Below are 21,018 nucleotides of genomic sequence, written 5' to 3' on the forward strand. Positions count from 1 at the left end.
TAATAGACCTATATATTCAATGTCAATTATTTTTAATTACCTGTTCTCTACAATTTTTTGACTTTAATAAAGTATTCTGTCATCAACATCTTCCTCGCGTTGTCCCGGCATTTTGTCACGGCTCCATGGGAGCCTGGGGTCCGCTTGGCAATTAATCCCAAGAATTGGCGTAGGCACTAGTTTTTACGAAAGCGACTGCCATCTGACCGTCCAACCCAGAGGGGAAACTAGGCCTTGTTGGGATTAGTCCGGTTTCCTCACGATGTTTTCCTTCACCGAAAATAGAATGGTAAATATCAAATGATATTTCGTACATAAGTTCCGAAAAATTCATTGGTACGAGCCAGGGTTGCAAGTCGCACGCTCTTACCGCTAGACCACCAGCGCTCTCTGTAAAAAAATATTCTGTAAGAATCTATTTAAAAAAAAAATTGATTATGATTGCACCTACACTGCCTACAGGTGGCCCAAAAACAGTACGTTGACAAATATTTTTACTGCGGCATTTTGTTGATGACTTAAAATTAAATTTACGCAAAATTAAATTAAATTAGAATATTATTGAGAAGATAATACGTTTTGTTTTAGTTAAATAATTGTAATTTTTAATGACATTTTGATTATGATTAAGTAAGAAAATTATTTTTTCAACGTATTTTTGGGCCACGCTGTAAAACAAAATAACTAATGTAAATCTGAACCTATTTGTAAGTAGGATTTTAAACGGTGCGTGGATCGTTACGGTCCGCTCGGCGCGGAGGCGCACCTCTCCCTTCCGCGCAAGCTGCTTGCCTTGCCGCAGCCGCGAAGGCGTTAGAAAAAAAAGCGGTTCTATATTCAAAGTTACACGTACGACCAATCGCGGCCGCGGTAGGCGTGACGGAGCGCGCTCATTGGCCGCCGCGTAGCACGTAGTGATGCGAACTCGCTCCATTATTCTGCGTTCTGCGTACTACGTAACGACTTATTGTGACGTTGTAGCTTTCTTTAATTGCTGTTAAGTTGTTAACGTTACGAATGTCTTTACAATTAATAAATATTTTGGTTATTAACTTAATATTTATTATGTTATAATGGTTTTTAAATTAGATAACGAGCTTTTTTTAAATTTATAACGTCGAAGCGGAAGGTTATTTTATAATAATATTGGCAATTTAAAATTGATAAATAATTAGCCATACGTAGATACTTACTAGACTCGCGTAAGTAATAATATTAAAGCGGTTTTTTTTCTGCGTATAAAAATCTTAAAACATATTGGCACTTGCATCTCTTATAACATTACGAAGTAGGTACTAATAGTATTGAGAGCCAATAATAAACAGTAATTTATATCCACGTTTCCATTTAAAATAAACATATAAACGACATTTTAAACTACAAGTCGAGATTTACGACCACATTAATTTTCTTGGTCATGGCTGCACTTTATTTTATACATTTTCTAAGTCGTAAATTTCAAATACGTTTTAATGGTAATTTTAGTTTGCACAGGTTATGACTTGTGGGTATCAATCATTTTTAATATTTTTTGCGGGTTGAAAAAATTGTGACATTTAGGTACCTCTGCCTCTAAGTAAAACATTTTTAGTCCGTGTTTATTCAGCTCCCAATCCGAGCCATTATCACCGATTAGGAAAAAATATCACAAGCCACTTCTCATACAAGATTACTTAGTGCGCTGTTTGCTGGTATTGGGTGGCCTCAACGGTTTTTGAGAAGAAAAGTCACATGGGAAATAAAAATAAAACATATACTAAAAGTAAGAGTTAATTTATGGCTATCTGTCCTGTAATGGTATGGTCATAACCCATTTTGTATGGGAAAATTTCTCGCTCGGAACGGCACAACTCTACTCCCGGACACTTCGGGAAAGATGGACAATTGTAAAAAAATTGAGACTTTTCAGGCTAATCTCAGTAGAAATAATTTTATATTCGTTTCATTTTAGAAAGTCAACTGTTCGAACTTTATGAAGAAATAAAGATTTCTTTAAATACATGTAAACTTATTTTTTTATCGTGTTCTAAAAAAAATCTAACTACCCCGGACTTTCGCTTGTTCAGTAATGTGTTATTTTTCAATTCCTGCTGATCTTTTTCGCAACTTGGCTAAGTTTTATTAGATATTCCCTGCTTTCGATTGGATTTTACCAGAATACATCCCTGTCGTGGCTAAGGTGGATATGACTTCACAAAAGATTGAATATGATATTATCGTTTTAGACTATTTTAACCGCATTCAACAAGGAATAAGGTTAAAAATTCAATATACATGTACTTCTAACTTATTTTGTAAATAAGTAACTGGTTGGCGGCTACGAGAACAAAAGCAGATAATAGGATTGTAATAATACAATGCCATTATTAGTACAGGTAAGTGAACAAGCTCAGTTCAATAATTTTTGACTATACCCTAATATTGCTAGCTTATTGCAGTGAACTAACGTGGAAGTGCACAGCTCATGAAAAATTATTAGTCTTGAAATGCGTTGTCAATTTGTCATACAAAGAAAATAGAGCAAGTAGAAGTTTTGTAAGTATATAAAATTGTTGTTGTTGTGTTGTGTGTTTGTTGTGTGTGTTGTGTTGTTGTTTGTTGTGTGTGTGTGTGTTGTGTTGTGTGAACCTTAAGTGGCAGTGGGCGGGGCACATTGCTCGCAGAACTGATGGCCGGTGGGGCCGGAAGGTTCTGGAGTGGCGTCCGCGTACCGGAAGACGAACTGCCGGTAGGCCTCCAACGAGATGGAGCGACGACCTGGTGAAGGTCGCGGGAATTCGGTGGTTGCGAGCGGCACAGGATCGGTCGGAGTGGCGAGCCTTGGGGAGGCCTATGTCCAGCAGTGGCCGTTTATCGGCTGACATGATGATGATGATGATAAAATTGTTTGTATTAATATTTCTAGCAACGAAAACTAGTACCAGACATAGATATATGTTACTTGAATGTTCATGTCACAATTCATAAAATTTCAGAATGTCGTTTTAAAATGGGACAGTAACTTCCGTTGTATGGCAGCGGCAGAGTCGTGACTAATTGCTACTACAAATTATTCAATAATAAACTGGAACTTTATTTAGCAAGAAAATAGAATATCATGGCAACAAAAAATATAAAAAAAAAAACAACTAAATACGCAATTAGGGCTAAGTGGGCTAACGCGTATGAATTCGCCGCTAGGGGCGCTAGTGTAGATGGTGGTCTTTTCCATAGTTCGAAATGTCAAATGTCACTTGTCACTTCAATGACTGATAGCTGTTCTTTAGTCTTTTGGACCACCATCAACAGAGGCGCCAACTGGTGAGCAAAAAAACGATAGCCCTCATTGAGACATCACGAATGTCACGATACTCATAATTACATCACGACTCATACGGGTTATTAAGATAAGATAATTTTGTTAGATAATTGTTCAACTCTGTACAATAATATTGACAGTTTCATAATTAGAACCAACAGTTCGTCAATGGCGGACATAAAATATGTCCCCTTTCGTCATAAAGGATAGTATTAACAAAGTCCGTAAAATGGATTACTTACTTTGCGTCCGCTATGTGGTGAATAACTTCAGTTTTCTACAAAATGCTTAAACAAGTAAATGCGTGAGGTTCTGAATAGGTACAATAAGTATAGTGCGCATACCTATTCAAAAATGTATTTAAAAAAACTCATACCGTCTAGGTTCCAACTTCTAAAACGAAACAATTGCCTCCGGAGCTTAGAAAGCTACCATGGTTACGTACCTATCTGTGTTACAATATGACATTCTTCTTTGGGGCATTCCTTTGTTACCTAGTGGAGTAGACGGTCATTTTCTGAGAATATGTCTGCGGTTGCGTCTAATTACCACGACTCTTTTCATACATTTTGTATGGGTCGCGTCAATTAGACCGCAGACACTTTTTTTTTTTTTGAGACACTGGAACATAAGTTCTTGAGCATATTAATATACGACAGGCGTGCTATACCCATGTTAGTACATGATTAATTGTACATAGAAAAGAAACACGAGAAACACAGTTACATATTCAATTAAGTACCTACATCAAAAAGAGAAACTTATCCGTGTATGGCAATGGGATTTATGGGATACATATGCATATGAATATTCAATGAAAATTATTGAGATATCTACGTGTTTGTAGTCTTTAGTTTTAGTACCGGTAGTTAAACAAACATTGCGCATCCAACGTGTCTAATACTACATTTGACACGTTGCTATAAACTAGAAACTTCGCGATTAGTTCCATAACCATAGCTAACTTTATATCCTTTGCCATTGAAGTGAAACATTTTAAGTTTTAGCCACAGAGTTGAGATATAGACAGAGGATCGCTTAAGACAAAATCTTCACCACTTAGATGGTTGGCAGTCTTCAACTGCCTTCCAGGCGCTTCCTTCCTCGCACAGCTAATCTGTGGACTGTGGAATGAACTGTCACCTGCGGTATTTCCGGACCGATACTGCCTTCAAAGTCTTCAAACCTTGAAGAAAAGAACGTTCTTCCATATTAAAGGAAAGCAACACACTTGCAACCCCTTGCACGGCCGCTTATTTTTGTAGGAAACACAAATCTAGAGGCGGTGTAGGCATATATTCAATTTTCCCCATTATGTAGCTCTTGATTGGATCTCTGCTTTGTCAGGCGAAATAGATTTTGAAGTTTGTGGTATTATTATTCCCGAAATAAATAGTATTTTTGTTTGTATTTATAGATTACCAAATAGTAATTTTAATGTATTAATGGAAAAGCTACAACTTCTGTTCAACAAACTAGTTTTACGTAACCGTAGATTAAATAACAAATATTTTATTGCAGGTGACTTTAATATAAATACGCTAAAACACGATAGCATGATGTACTGTAAACTACTCAAACAAGTTATTCGTTCATCAAAAATAATAAGCAACAATAGGTATTAACCTACGCGATTACGCAGCACTAATAAAACAGAAGCTACTTGGAGTCTGATTAAGCAATACATCTCCTCAACCAATTCTATAACAACTACAGTTGAAAAAGTTAAACTAAATGTTGAGGTTACAGACCCTTTAAAAATGGCAAAACTATTTAACGATTTTTATATATCACGTAACTATAATAAAAATATATCAAATAATAACTTCAAACCAATTTCGCCATCTATTTGTAAAAGTATATTTTTAGATCCAGTTGATGCATTTGAAATAAAGAAGGTAACGAGAGCACTAAATAAAAACCGGACAAGTGCGAGTCGGTCTCGCCCGCCTAGGGTTCCGTACTTTTTAGTATTTGTTGTTATAGCGGCAACAGAAATACATCTGTAAAATTTTCAACTGTCTAGCTATCACGGTGCATAAGATGTATCTCATAGACTAGCCTGGTGACAGAAAGACGGACAGCGGAGTCTTAGTAATAGAGTCCCGTTTTTAACCTTTGGGTACGGAACACTAAAAACACAAAATTCGGGTTACGACAAAATACCTGTAAAAAGAAATTAACGCATCACTAAATATATGTATAGCTGACCCATGCACTTGCTCATGTGATTAATCTGATTTTGCAAACTGGGAGTTTTTCAGATATGAAGACATTTTCCAGACAGAAACTAATATGAAATCCCAGCTATTGTACCTCTGCCCATCTTTCGACTCTGTGATTCTAACACATTTCCATGGCTTAAGAGCGTGACCAAGTGTCTGTTCTGACGTTGAATAGGTTTTTAGAGTCTGACAAAGGCACGTCGTAAAACGTCAATGTCCGGCGATGCGCGACCTCCTGACTCTATTTTATGACTAGTGAAGATCATAGCCTTTCCCCCGTAGACTGCGCATTGTGCAGCGTTTGAAGTCCAGGGTGCGTAGCCATCATGCCAATCTTTTACGGTCCGTAGCGAACGAAACGCAACTGCACACCGCACTAATATGGAAGATTGATAGAGAGATGACTTACGCTACGCTACGGAGCGTTAACGAATGACATGTTGGCTAAGCACCGAGCACGCATAGGTGTTATAAATGCGAGTCCTCTGCACCTTAGTTGAATCCTCCAGCATTTTATGTTACTGAACCGCATGTCATAGTAATAAGTAGTACTTTGTTTATATGCTTAATCAACGATGAAAAAAATTATCTTCATAAAAATCCTACAGAAACAAAATTTGTAATAGCCATACATACCTGAAGGCATATATTAACGATATTTTGTTGGATTCTAGTTTGTGTATAATACTAGAATCATGATATATTCGTTTAACTAAAAACATCAGCTAATAAAATTTATTTCCAATGAGGGCTATCGTTTTTTTTGTTCACCAGTTGGCGCCTCTGTTCAATCAATCAATTTTTCAAGTAGTATGGCTCCATCGATACTGTCGATGATTTCGCCAACGTCAAAGTGGGATCCACGTGGAATCGAATTAATATTTCTTGATTAAAACATATCGGCCATCGGCCATAGCCAGTGTACGGTAAACAATAAAATTATGGGCCTCTAGGGCTCTAGCCAGACACGGTTAGTGGTAGAAATACCAAATGCTCTTAGAGCACGACGTTGTTCGGTGGTTGTTGTAGTTGTCTCGTAAAACCGATAGCTGGATTTTACGAGAAGCACGTGGACTACCGGCCGTTGACTCCAAAATGGTGGTTAAACACGCTTTGAGATTAATTCTCCATTTACTGCACACTACCACATTAGATTACTGTATAATAAAGCTATCTATATTACACATTAAACAATATTTATGAGCAAAAAACAAAGGAATTAATCACGAGGCTACTATCAAGATGGCGTTCGAACCGGAAGTCCTCGGCGCCTCTGTTGATGGTGGTCCAAAAGACTAAAGAACAGCTGTCAGTCATTGAAGTGACAAGTGACATTCGAGATTTCGAACTTTGCGAAGACCACCATCTACACTAGCGCCCCTAGCGGCGAATTCATACTCGTTAGCCCTCATTCGCCATACTTCCGGTCATTAAAATGACTGGAGTATCATTGTAGAATATCTAGTGGACAAGTTATCTGCGCTTGTGATGTGCCGCGTCGATTATGTTTCTTAATCCTTGTTTATGGTCGTCTATTGTCGATATCTTTGTTTTGCTTTGTGTTGGCAACTGTGTGGAGTTCTTTCAGTTATTTTATGGACTTAGTGTCTCTGTGAAGACTTTTAATGCTTCCATGAACCGAATTGTCGGATAGAAAGATATAGTTTAGAGTATCCAGTTATTTTATTTTACAAAGTAATCTTTGATGGGTTTAAGTTATAGACTCAGTTACTGCAGTATGACGACTGGTCAAGGGGGATACCATGAACATCGATATTCGAAGATAGTCTTACTTCATTTCTAGTTTTTGCTGTGATTGAAGAGCATGGAAACAACCAGCTATTTTGTTTGATGTTTGAGTTGTCACAAACAACCTACAACGGCCATTTAATGTTCGGCAGGTACCTAACCTAGCGAAGGAAAGTGGGGACTGCGTTTGTAATGTTTATATGGAGAACCGGTCCTCCAGTATCGTCTTAACAAAGTGCTCCCAGGAACAATTTGAGTGTTTATTTTTATATGAATATACAAGTGGCTCTGTTTCACAGTCACTTCATTTTGTTTATAACAATTAACATAAACAAGGCCTTGACGTAAGTTTTAGTGACGTATGACGGTTCTACGAAATATTGTAAGGGCCATGGCGTAATTTGGAGCGTTACACTTAAGTCATTGAAGTGTTGGGTTGGGTACTTACCACTACTTACTTACTACTTACTAACCTAACCTAACCTAACCTAACCTTAACTTAACCTTATTGGATATATCCTATATCATTTCCTATTGATTATATTAGAAATGGATCGGACAGATGTGTTTTTAGGTCCGATAGATACTTATGAAAAATGGTAATGGAGATGTTGTAAATAAAAATAAGAATTAAAAAATAGTAAAATTAATAAGAATATTTCATTGTTCTAGTTGCTCTGGACTCCTTGGTAGAAAACTGCCACAAGCTGCTGGAAAAATTCCACTACAGCTGGGAGATGATGCCTCTCGTGCTGGTCATCCTTAACTATGCCGGCTCCGATCTGGAGGAGGCCTCGCGGAAGATTGATGAAGGTAAGTTTAAGTTTAAGTTTGCGTACAAATTTACCGACATTATAATGCTTACAAAATGTGCATGTGGAGCAGCTAATCCACCAGAATATACATAGAGATAGTGCGCTAAGGACTACTAGCAACGGACGCTGTTATTCTGGCACCGCCGTTGACGCCGCAGTCTTCTGGTAGTGATAATTTAAGATCCGTAATACTACGCTCACTTCCATTCGCTTATGTCGTACGGAGTATTGATATGGGGAAACTCGACGATTACGAAAACACAGAGTAGGTACTTTAGTCGGAGAGAAGTATTTGTCTAGCAAGATTGATAAAGGTAAGGGGCAAGTTGGGACCGGGTTCCACTACAGTCATCCTCAGGCCGGCTCCGACTTCGAAGCTTCATGCTATGAGGTACGTAATAAGCAGCTGGAGTTCCACTACAGATGGGATGAAGCTGGTGCTGGTGATTCTCAAGCTGGCTCCGATCTCGAGACCTCGCGCAAGATTGACGAAGGTACACCCTAGTTGTAACGAGGGACGGATGGCACAGTGGTGAAACACTACTACCCTGTTTATCAAAAGCTTGTAGCTTATAATACAAGCGGAACTCACTTTGTAACAGTCACTTTTTGAATTTTTTCAGCTTTTGTTAGAAAGGGACTTCCACTTGTATTACAAGCTACAAGCTTTTGATAAATAGGGCATAGGTATGTATAAGCTTTTAGTTATATGGTTATTTGTATTCTTATACTTTACTTTTAAATGCTGTGTTAAGCTGTAATGGCCAATGTCTTTTGTGGTTATAACGACTATGAAACAACTTGCACACTTAGATATGTCTTTTCGTTTAGCTGTGTCCTATGCATTTGGTTTTACAATGGGCGAACACTTCACGAAATAGACGTAATTCTAAAGATTATGCTTCTGACAGAAAACAGACATCAGCCCTTATTGTTTAGTACGGTGGCACTGTAATGTAAAACTGACAAGCCAAAATGTCAAGTCGATTTCAATATCCAAATCAACGAACTAGAATAACCCCAAGGGAATTGTGCCGGGAGTATTTAACAAATATTGTAAAGCCGCACAAGAGGTTTGACATATAGAATTTTATTTTAGCCAATCAAAACATTTATCGACCAATCACGATTTTTTTTTAAATAGCGGCGGGATATTCTATGGAGAAGGGATTGATTTCAGTGATATGTTATATCAGCTAATTGTCAGTCATATGGTCAGTCATAAGTCAAAAATGCACTGAGAGCTTCGTCTATATTTATTCCGTCACTGGTCCAAATGTGTAAATACAATATTTGTTTTTTTTTTATTACGTCTAGGACATTTTGGCTTCTTACTTTTTCACTATGTAATATAAATATAAGTACTACACATAGATGTATTGCTGCGCGTGCGAATGTCGGAGAAATGGGTTCGGAACATTTGAAATTGTGATTTAAGGTCATTTAAGGACGGTTACAGTAGAAAGTATAGAGCAGGGGTCAGTTTCTCAAAAACTTGTAACTTGTAATACAAGTGGAAGTCCTTTTCTAACAAAAGCTGTAAAAATGTGACACCCGCTTGTATTACAAGTTACAAGCGGTTTCACTTTTCGACAGCTTTTGTTAGAAAGGGACTTCCACTTGTATTACAAGTTACAAGCTTTTGAGAAACGGGCCCCAGGTAGAATACGTTCATACACAGAGAAGAAGTTCTTGAATTGAAATGCTTCAAGACAATCATAATTGAAAGTGAACTGGTTATGTGTCAACTTAATAAGGCGATTGAAACGTTAAATAAATGAGCCGGCATCCCGGCATCAGTGGCGAGGTGCCAAATGCGTAATTTATGTAAATATCCTGGTGCTTCACACTGAACTAATGGTCGCCACCTGCAATATTAATTCATAATAATCGTGATAAAAAGTAAGAAATAAGCTATTATCTAATGGAATTAGGCTGTGTCAACACTAACACCTCGCGTCGAATGATGGTGCCTATGACATTTATATCCTCTTAAGTCCCGCCGTCCATTTAAAGCTACTGTTACACATGCTGATTACTAGCACGAAAGCATGCTACTATTAAGCAATTGCTACTTAGTAGCATGTGTTTCTAAACGTTGCTAATAATGAGCATGCTCATTTTGAGTTTGCTAAAGAACTATAAAACTACAATGAAAGAAAGTTTCAAGTTAAAAAATGCGAAACTCAGGTTATATGGAGTAGCTGTCACGTAAAATGTTTATAGATATATTTTGGAAGCTCATCACATTAAAATTATTTGGACTTGTAACATATTGAGTAATAAAAACACGGTAAATTAATATTTTTGCCATATATCTTTTTTACTTATTAATTAAATCACTGAAATTATAATAATTAAGAGTCCACAACAAGCTCGGCCCAATTTCACCTTCCCATACAAACGGAGTTTCGTTCGAATTTTATAACTACGTGTTGGATAATAATGAAACTTTGCATATACAATAATACTTGTTTATACACATGGCTCCAGCTTATAAAACAAACGAACTAGAGCAAAAACAAGTTTTGTATAAACAACTTAAATTCGTTGTATTTTTAAACTATGGTAAGTATCTGAAGCTACATAAATTAATTAGAGACCTAGATATACCTTATCCCATTGTAAGTACAAAGTTTTAGAGCAATCTAGCTAGTCGTTTTAAAATGAGAGCGTAACTGGGGGTTTTCTGAAGAAATGGTACGTACTGATTACTTTTTTTTGCGAAAAACCATCAACTTTTGGGTTATTTATACACAAAATCACGAGTTCTATTGAATGAGACAAAGAAAAAAAGTGTCCCCAGTTTTTCATACAAATTTTGGGTGTCAGTTTTGTAACGGTTCATACGAAATCTCCGTGAAATGCGTTACAAAACTAACATTTTTCTGGGTTTTTTTTTCTTTGTGATCTTTATGATTCTGAGTAGAAATAACCCAAAAGTTGATGGATTTTCGAAAAAAAGTAAATGGTACACTTTTAAGTGAAAATGCCTAACTACGTATGTATGGAGAACCAAGCTTGCTGCGGCCTCTTAATTGCAGAATATTGAAGATTCTTTTAGCGGTTGTAGCGATAGGTTAGTTATCTTGGACCAACTAGAGATGTTTTTCTGTGTATCTACCCTTCATTAAAAAAAAAAAATTTTCTGTATATCCTTACTAAAGTTAGGTTAGGAAATTTTTCTCTAGAGTGGTCTAGACCAAGATGAAAAACTGGTACAAAAAAATCAACTCTATATTATATCATATAATTTAACCTAGGTACTAGGCCCCGTATGCACTAGGCGGACGCTTAGGCGGTTCGTTTGAGCGGCCAGCCGCCTGATGCGGTTGTCATAGCGGCTGACCGCTATGGCGCCAACCGCGATGAAACCGCGTTAAGCGGCTGGACCGCTCGGCGTTTTAGGTCCATTAAATTATTATTAGTTATTTTTTGCTTTACTATAAAAATTAATCACAATATTTTATTCTTAATCATTAATAAATTATTCTATATCTACTTGCTTAATAATATTGTAGTGGACGGACACGTCGGCGTCGACTACAAACTCATCGGCGGCTCGCCGCACACTGAATCGCCAGTGCGTATAAACAGGATGGCGGCCAGCCGCGAAGCGGGCCGTAGCTCTTTATTCAATCGCCGCGGTTTTGTGGCGGTTAAGTGCGTACGATTACAAGCGGTCGCATATTAAACTGGAAAAGTGGCTAGCCGCGCGGTTAGCCGCCTCCGCGGTTAACCGCTAGTGCGCAATGGCCCTTAGTTATAATACAAGGTTACATAAAATAAATGTTCCCAGTCCATTTCTTAATTTTTGTTGTGTTTATTAAAATTTTAAGGCTGCATTTTGTAATCATTAAATTTAATATAAAAAACATATTGATACAACTTTTTGACTATTCAAAAATTATGTAGAGTCAGACCAAACTATCACTGCATGGCATTTGAAATGGCAAAGTGTGGCGATGTCACCATTACTGTCAAATTTCTATGAATGCCGTTTATAATAACACTCCCACACTTTGTTCCGTTAAAATCGGTGCAAAGTTAGCTTGGACGGACTCTATGTAGCAAAAAAAATCCTACCTTAATCTGTCATGGTCATAAATGAACGAATTACAAAGTTTTTTTATTGTATTGACAGCTTATTACAATATGGCTTCTCCAAAATGCAGTCTCCGCGCCGCCATGCGAACGTTCAAACTGTGCGATTTCCATTGTCCCCAGGCAAAATGATCATCAACGATTACGCGAGGAAGCACAATCTGAACATCTTCGACGGGCTTGAGCTGCGAAACTCGACACGCCAGTACGGACTTTAATACAGTAATATTAGTTGTTTCCAAGACAAACATGGAAATATTGCTGGAACAATACACACACACTAACACTGTTAAACTGAAAAAAAAAAAAAAAACAAAAAAAAAATAGACCGACTTCCAAAAATCCATTCTCAAAAAAATCTAAACCGCTTAAAGAAACAGATTTAAAAAAAATTGTTTAAAGATTATCATATATCGTTTTTACGCAGTAATCGAATAAATTACTTTTATAATTTTGATATTTGTGAAAAATCATGAACCTCAATGAGATAAAATTAAAAAATAGTTTTTAAAATGTGAACTTAAAAATAACATTCCGTTTAGTCATTAAATTTATTTGAAAAACATATAGAAGAAACCTCTACCTATCTAATCTATCTATTTATCACCTGTAGCATCACTCAAAGTTAATCTGAAAAAGCTTTGGCTTTCCCACGAACTGTGATTTGGTTGAGTACTAATATATATATATATTATTTATATATTATATATATATTTATTTAATATTTATTTAGTACTATATATTTATGTATGCTAGTACATATTTATTTTATTGCATAATGCAATTGATGTATTTTAGTTATTCGTAGACGTTAATATTGTAGTTTTCCTTCTTAAATATTATTGTACGTTCTGTAAGTTTGTCTATCTATCTAATTCGAATTTTCCACTCATTTACTCTAAGGTTAGCTGGAAGAAATCCCTTATAGGGATAAGCTCGCCTTTGTACCTAAATTTATATGAATTTCATGTTATCAATTTTTGTTTTGTACAATAAAGTGATTTACTACTACTACTACTACTACTATTTATTTGTATATTATATGTATCGTTGTCTGAGTACTCACAACACAAGCCTTCTTGAGCTTACTTTGGGACAATCTGTAAGAATGTCATATTATACCTAATAAATAAAACATAAAAATTAAGAAATATAGTCTATATGTATTTGTAAGCTAAATGATCTGGTACACGCAATAAATCTTTCTATAAAAATATTGAAAACGAATTTCTAATAAACTCAATCATAAACCCTAGCATAAATCCAAAAATCAATATTTATTTTTTGATGAATATAAATTCAATTTCAATGTTATAACGATAATTTGTGATAATTTGATGCTCCTAACTATAATTTTTAATTTTTTTATAAGTTTTATTTGTAATTAAATATTTTAAAATTCCTTGTAGCTGTGTTGGCGTAAGCTCTAAACTTATAAAAGTATCTTCCGCAATAAACAATAAATAAACAGTGATGCGTTTATAAAGACAACTGCAATAAATACACCAATGTATACAACAAAACAATATAAACAGGCATTAATCCTCATGGCATTAAGCCCTTTTGTACGTTTTGTGCAATAAAGATAAAGTTGCGGGCGACTAGCGACTAAAGCCACTAATGACACTTCATAGACGCCATTTTATGAAACGTGAAGCTTCAACACTCAACAGTTTATGCTAATAATGACAGCTGGCACCTTAATATGTACGAGGAAGTAATTATCAGTAGATTATCAGCCAATTTGTATGAAAAATGTTTGTGTGGTTTCAAAAGGAATGTCGATCGGGTTGAATTTTATGAAATAGAATTGAATTAGATACAATTAAATATCATACAAACTAAAATACACCTAAATTATATGCTAACATTTAAAAATATAATACAATATACCAAAAATGTAAGTAAGTAAGGTATTGTAGGAGATTTATTTGCTTTAAATATTTATTATTATCTTTTGCTTTTAAATGCACTCGAGTCACTGCTAAATTGACTTGTTTCTAAGCCGCTTTCTAAATAGATTTGTATATAAAACTGTTTTTTTTTTTAAATGCATATTGGTCATAATATCGTTACGTTTCGTGTTACATTACTATAACATTATCCTAAGCACTGTAATGAGCATCTTTAAACGATTATTTAAGAACACACAAAGTCACAACCGTCCTCTGGCGTTACGCCAGCCCAGCCGAGTCACAATGTGATAAAGATTCTATACAGTAAGAACACACAAAGTCACAACCGTCCTCTGGCGTTACGCCAGCCCAGCCGAGTCACAATGTGATAATGATTCTATACAGTAAGAACACACAAAGTCACAACCGTCCTCTGGCGTTACGCCAGCCCAGCCGAGTCACAATGTGATAAAGATTCTATACAGTAAGAACACACAAAGTCACAACCGTCCTCTGGCGTTACGCCAGCCCAGCCGAGTCACAATGTGATAAAGATTCTATACAGTAAGAACACACAAAGTCACAACCGTCCTCTGGCGTTACGCCAGCCCAGCCGAGTAACAATGTGATAAAGATTCTATACAGTAAGAACACACAAAGTCACAACCGTCCTCTGGCGTTACGCCAGCCCAGCCGAGTCACAATGTGATAAAGATTCTATACAGTAAGAACACACAAAGTCACAACCGTCCTCTGGCGTTACGCCAGCCCAGCCGAGTCACAATGTGATAAAGATTCTATACAGTAAGAACACACAAAGTCACAACCGTCCTCTGGCGTTACGCCAGCCCAGCCGAGTCACAATGTGATAAAGATTCTATACAGTAAGAACACACAAAGTCACAACCGTCCTCTGGCGTTACGCCAGCCCAGCCGAGTCACAATGTGATAAAGATTCTATACAGTAAGAACACACAAAGTCACAACCGTCCTCTGGCGTTACGCCAGCCCAGCCGAGTCACAATGTGATAAAGATTCTAATGATTATATACAGCTACAAGTAAATTGACTCAAGGGAGAAGAGACTCAAAGTAAATATTCGAGCATCAAATACGATACGTCTTTTTCAGTTAGTACTATAAATTAAATTTACTACTAGATGAAACGACGCTCAGAGTACGTTGTGTTTCAAATTTCAATCAATGTATTAGATTGAGATATAAAATAAGACATGCGTGCGAAACGGGCTAATTATAAGAGGTTGATGACGCTGAGTTGATTATTTCAGTAGGTAACTAGCTAACTTGTTTCACTTAAAGGCAACACAGAAAAAGAAAAATGTCTGTACCAATTTGTAACAATCAGTTTAACTCAAAAATATGACCTACTTCGTCGTTAGTCGGGTAAATATGAGTATTTCCCTGCTGCATTGCAATACGCTCACGTTAAATAACAAAATTGCTATTAGATTAATAAAAACAAGACAAGAATTTAAATTCTTTAAAGACTTTTATTAAATCTTTATAGATATAGATAACATTATAACAACAGTAAGATGTTGGTAAAAAAAATACGCAACAGTCAATAAGTTTTTCTTAAAATAATATTTTTACAATCTACAATACTAGTAAAGCTACTTAAAAAATACGAGTCAGGCCAAGATAAGTGTGCAACGATTTTGATAGCACACGCAGTACATGAATACAAGTGTTATTTTAAACGTAAAACTTCTATGAAATTATGACGTATAAATAACTGATACTGCGTGTGCTATCAAAATCGTTGCAGACTTAACTAGGTCTAACTCTAGTTACAATTTAAAAAATATTTAAACGTTTAAAAAAGTTGCAATCGTAGTTCTGAGGTAAAATTACGTATCTTTTTTTGAAGTCGGTTAAATAACAAATATGGTAGGTATATATCTAAATCTATCTCGCTCCATATCATATAAAAAAACAATCAAAAAAATAATATTGTCTTCGGTTACCGCGATAGTTACTCATGAAATAAAACTATTATAAACTATTAACCTATTATATTAAACTATTATTAACTATTATAAATTCAATATACGCGATATAATCCGTTTTCATAGTTTTATTTCAATCAAAAAAATAATAACATCATGGAAGTCGGTGTCAAATCGGATAAAATAGGTAGCGGCAAAGCTTATAATTTTTAGGTACACTTTCACCAATTCATTTATCATGTTTCATATACTTATTATACCTACATTGTTGTCAATATCACACCTTAAATGTTAACCAAAATTCATCACACGTTGGATTTTAACCAAAATTCGACGAGAAACTTTATAACTTCATATTTTCACACACGTTTCTGTTTTAAAGCTTTTTTAACTTATGTTTTTTTTTGTTTGTATCAACCTATGTTAGTTTTTTTTTGCTTTTGCGAATGTTGTATAATGTTTTTGTTAATTTCAGCTCCATTTCGGATGGCGATGAAAAACGCCCACCGCAACCTAAGCAAGTTTCAAAGTAAGGTTCCATTTAAATCATCCAAAAATCGTTACAAAACACAAAATAATAAAAACGTAAATTCATGTTCCGAAACTGACCTTTGGTTTCTACACACACAGACCGAATTTGCAACGTTTTACCCCCTTTTTCCTAAAACTAATAATACCAATCAATCAATGTTAGGGCAATATATGATGCTGGCCGATGATTTAGCCAACGTCAAAGTGGGATCCACGTGGGATCGAAGCAAATAATCCAGGTTATAAATAAATTTCAGCCAGCGTACGGTAATATATCAACATTAATATTTAAAATGTTAAATCATGGTCTCTAGGGCTTTAGCCAGACACGCTTAGAGGTAGAGAACACCAATACAAGAGTAAACAAGTATACAATAAACAAGCACGGGTAAATTAATTTCATTCATTCATTCAAAACGACGCGAAAAAATCGAAATTAAACTATCGTGAGACATATTTCAAAATTTTTAGATCACTACGGTTTCACTCACTAGTAATTTTAGTCGCTTTTGGCGAAAAATACTAGTGAGTAAAACCGTAGTGATCTAAATATTTTGACGCGAGAAAAATTAAGTTTTGTCTCTTTTTAACAAAGGGGCAACAGCATTTTATAAAGATAAGGATTATTTCGCGTTAACGAGTATTTCACCTTATCGACGTTCCATTGTATTATAAACAACTTTCATTTATCCTTTAGCCGCCCAGAGACCTATAAAAAAGACACTATAATTAGATTTTTTATTCTGCCAAATTAAAATTGGCTACTTGACAGTTTTTTGTAAATAATGTCAATCGATCTTGATTTTCCTGAGGATCAAATGTCTATATAGGACTCATGGCATTAAAGCAACACTAAGGTCAGACATGAGAGTTAAAGTCTAACGCTCGCACTCGACGATTGAAACGCCTCTATCATGATATTGTATTGTGACGTCACATTACTGTAGTCTGTCCTAAATATATCAGATCAAGAAAATTGCTATTTATTTTTCCATAAAATCTAAGGAATCGAATGGTGCCTTTTTTCTATTTGGAAGCTTAAAAAAAACTAAAGTTTGAGACAGGAGCCTTGTATTTTTTTATAATCTCAATATCTTTTTAAATTTCACTTTTTTTGTAATGGATGGCTCATTTTCTATCCATTTGTCTAAATCTTGTTATAATATTCAACATGTGTCAAGTACCCAATTGCATTTGTCTTGACAGAATTTTAATTCGGGAGCGGCTAGAGGTTACAAAGACTTATAATTGATAAGAAATATGAGTCACGCTTATATCACTTGCGTACACTACGTATAGTAGCGAAGCGTTTACATACAATGTACCGAGGCTACAACGTTGCAAGTTCGGTCCACACAACACAATGTGTCATAACACATTAACAACAATGTTACACACCCACACATACTAATTTGCTAAGTTGATAAAAGAGTGGTGTGTCAGCCGACGAATCAGAACATCACTAACCCAGTCGTGATTTCATTTCCACAGTGACCGGACGAAGGTGGAGAAATTCGAAATTTAAAAAAAAGTGACCACATTTTATTTATAGTGATGTGCAAGTGATACAATTTTTATTTTGTTTTCTCTTGTAGGAAAATGCTGAGCGAGATTAATAATTTTAGTGGTGTGCTATCTTCATCGATGAAGTTGTTTTGCGAATGATACTATGTTTTTCAAGTGCTGTGTTTTGTGGACTGTGCGGTGACTGTACCTGTAAATAAGCTTCGTTGGACATTATGTCTTACAAATTGGATCTCATGGTAAGTGCTAGCATTACAACTTAACTCTGAGCGAATTCCTTTGACTCTTATGTCACATGAACCTATCCGCCGCCATTCACTCCAAGTTACGCTCTCGTAGATATAAACATTAAAATAACGTATATCTATGTCTGGTACTAGTTGTCGTTGCTAGAAATATTAATAAAAATAAATTAGAGCAAGTAAAAAAGTTCCACTCGCTCGTTTTCTTATATAGGAGCTTTTTGGCGGTTCGTGTGACTGAGTTATTAGTTTTTACGCTCAACGTCAGCGTCAAGGTAATTCGCTTAGATTTTCGTACCTAAGTCTACGTTAAAGCCTCGGTTTAAATCGACAAACGTGACAACGCGATACGACAGGTGATTTGACAAAGCAAGACTTGTCAATGGTATGAGTCGTATTCGCTTTCGTCGCTCATTTAGAAGAACGAGGCGTTTTCACTATTAACTATCTTGATAGTATCATTTACCCTTATTTATAAAGAAAAAAGTTAAACTTGTACTTTTTTCCCATTTATTGTTTTTCAGGTACCTATTTGAATAAAATACGATTTATCTGTCTATCTCTAAGTTACATATAAACTTTTAAAAAACTAGGATATTATGGTGGTGTATTGCACTGTCATCAAAAACAGTATTAAAAACACGAAGTCTTGAATCTTGTGTAAAAAAACTTGTAGTCTGGCAAGTGGCAAACAAGTTTTTCACTAAGTAGAAAAAAAAAAACTATAAATACGTAATTTTTTTTGAGTTTATAATACTAAGAAAAAATACAGTAAGATTCTCTTTACTTATGCTCTGTTGACAAACGACTCTTGCTCTACCTACCTACTTATAAATTTGTGAGAAACCAAGCCTTACTTTTCTTTATAGTTTATATACATAGGCCGGTTTTTTTTGGGGGGGGGGGGGGAGGGGGGGGGGGGCAAAAACTAACCACCCTGTAACGTCATTTTTCTGTTCTGTTCTCCTTAAGTATTTTAGGACTGGTGGTGATGGCATTATGGCTTGAATTGAGGATTTCTTATATTCGTAATATGGTCCGTAAAGTCCCCGGCAAATTCACCTTCCCATACAAACGGAGTTCCGTTCTCATTTTAAAACTACTAACGAAATTTTGCATATACAATGACACGAGGTATATCTAGGTCTGTAATTAGTTTATATAGCTCAAGTTTATAAAACAAACGAAATAGAGCAAAAACAAGTTTCGTGCGAAAAACTTAATATCGCTGTATTTTTTTACTATGGTATCTGAAGCTACATAAACTAAGTACAGACCTACTTTATCTTATTGTAAGTACAAAGTTGCAGAGCAATCTATTTAGCTAGTCGTTTTAAAATGAGAAACCTACCTACCTAATAAACACGAATATAAAACATATTTATATTCGTGTTTATTAGGTACTGATTATTAACAAATAACAAGTTACATTAATGAAACAATGTTGGAAACCGACGGTAACCGGCGCTATTAAAATTATCTCTTTAATTTTAATTACGCACACATATACATCGTTATAAAATATTTACGACTAAGCAACAAATAAAAATTTATAATTGCGAGCGTAGTAGTTATTTAATTAAATTTTGGGTTTCTGGACGTATTTTGCAAATTGCAAAAACAATTGTACTCAACTTTTTTGTGGGCAATTAAATATGAAATACCTTTATGAATGACAGATATGAAATATTGTTTTATTTTGCTTTTCAAAATAAAACTATTTAATATTAATAGGGCATCGTCCGTCCAGTGGCGCCCTCATTAGGGGATTGTGGTTTCTAATATACTATCGTGCCCCCGCCAAGACGAGCCAAGCGAAGCGCAACCTACCTTTTCTCGAAACGCTTCGTCGTTTTTTGAACCCTCATAACTTGGGTTTGGATTATACCAGATTAACAAAATTCTCGAGATATGATGTCAATAGTGGACTTATTAATCATAAAAAGTTTCAATTGCATAGCTCTTATATTTGAGATTTTATTGATATCTAAACAAAACGATTTCGTCACTCACTCACTGATGATCATTCATTAAAATTCTTAGGGTACTTCCTGAAGTCCTAGAAAGCTGAAATTTGGTATGTAATCTAGTATTAGGGCACAAACAACAGGAAAAACCCTAAAACATGAAACTTTTACCTCCCAAACCCTTAAACTAGGAGATGGAAGTTTGTATGAGACTTCCGCAAATTTTGATGCTAGAGGTCTGAAAATTGATATAGGGACTCCTTGTTATAAACAATAAAATAGATATTTTAGGATTGTTATTAAATCACCCCCCTTCCTTTAAATTAGGGGATGGAAGATTGTCACAGTAACCTACAAAAACTTGTGTAACCCTACCAAAAACATTTTCATGTAAAATATTGCCAAGACGACCTCGGCTCGACGATATGGCTCGCACCGGCAAAAATTTCGACTGGTACCGACGCGACGCCGCGATCTGGCCGCCGCTTGCCGGGTGGTTATGGCGTTTACCGCGAATGCAAAAGCTTTGGGTTGGCACCCCATCACTGGAGGATTTGGTCACTTTTTCTTTAGTATACGATATCTGTTTCAGTTCTGAATTGGCAATTCACGATTTTTTCTTATAGCACAAGATATAGCATGTAATACTCGTAGTGTATTATACTGCCCTAACCGCTTCTAATTATATGCAAGAAAAGC

General features: G+C 35.7%; 1 protein-coding gene across 6 annotated transcripts in view; it reads left to right on the forward strand.

Moving 5' to 3' along the window:
* The window catches only part of LOC134748360 (protein doublesex), a 256,421-nt gene that overhangs the window by 81,220 nt on the left and 154,183 nt on the right, over positions 1 to 21,018 (forward strand). For 2 of the 6 annotated variants that reach the window (XM_063683141.1, XM_063683142.1), the window contains exon 2: positions 7,945 to 8,085. In XM_063683141.1, the coding sequence (XP_063539211.1) occupies positions 7,945 to 8,085 (141 nt within the window). Of the gene's footprint in view, positions 1 to 7,944; positions 8,086 to 12,314; positions 12,414 to 16,530; positions 16,585 to 18,077; positions 18,350 to 21,018 lie in introns of those variants that run through there. The other 4 variants (XM_063683140.1, XM_063683143.1, XM_063683144.1 and 1 more) reach the window with 4 other exon arrangements.

This window comes from Cydia strobilella, chromosome 16, assembly GCF_947568885.1.
Source record: "Cydia strobilella chromosome 16, ilCydStro3.1, whole genome shotgun sequence".
NCBI lineage: Eukaryota > Metazoa > Arthropoda > Insecta > Lepidoptera > Tortricidae > Cydia > Cydia strobilella.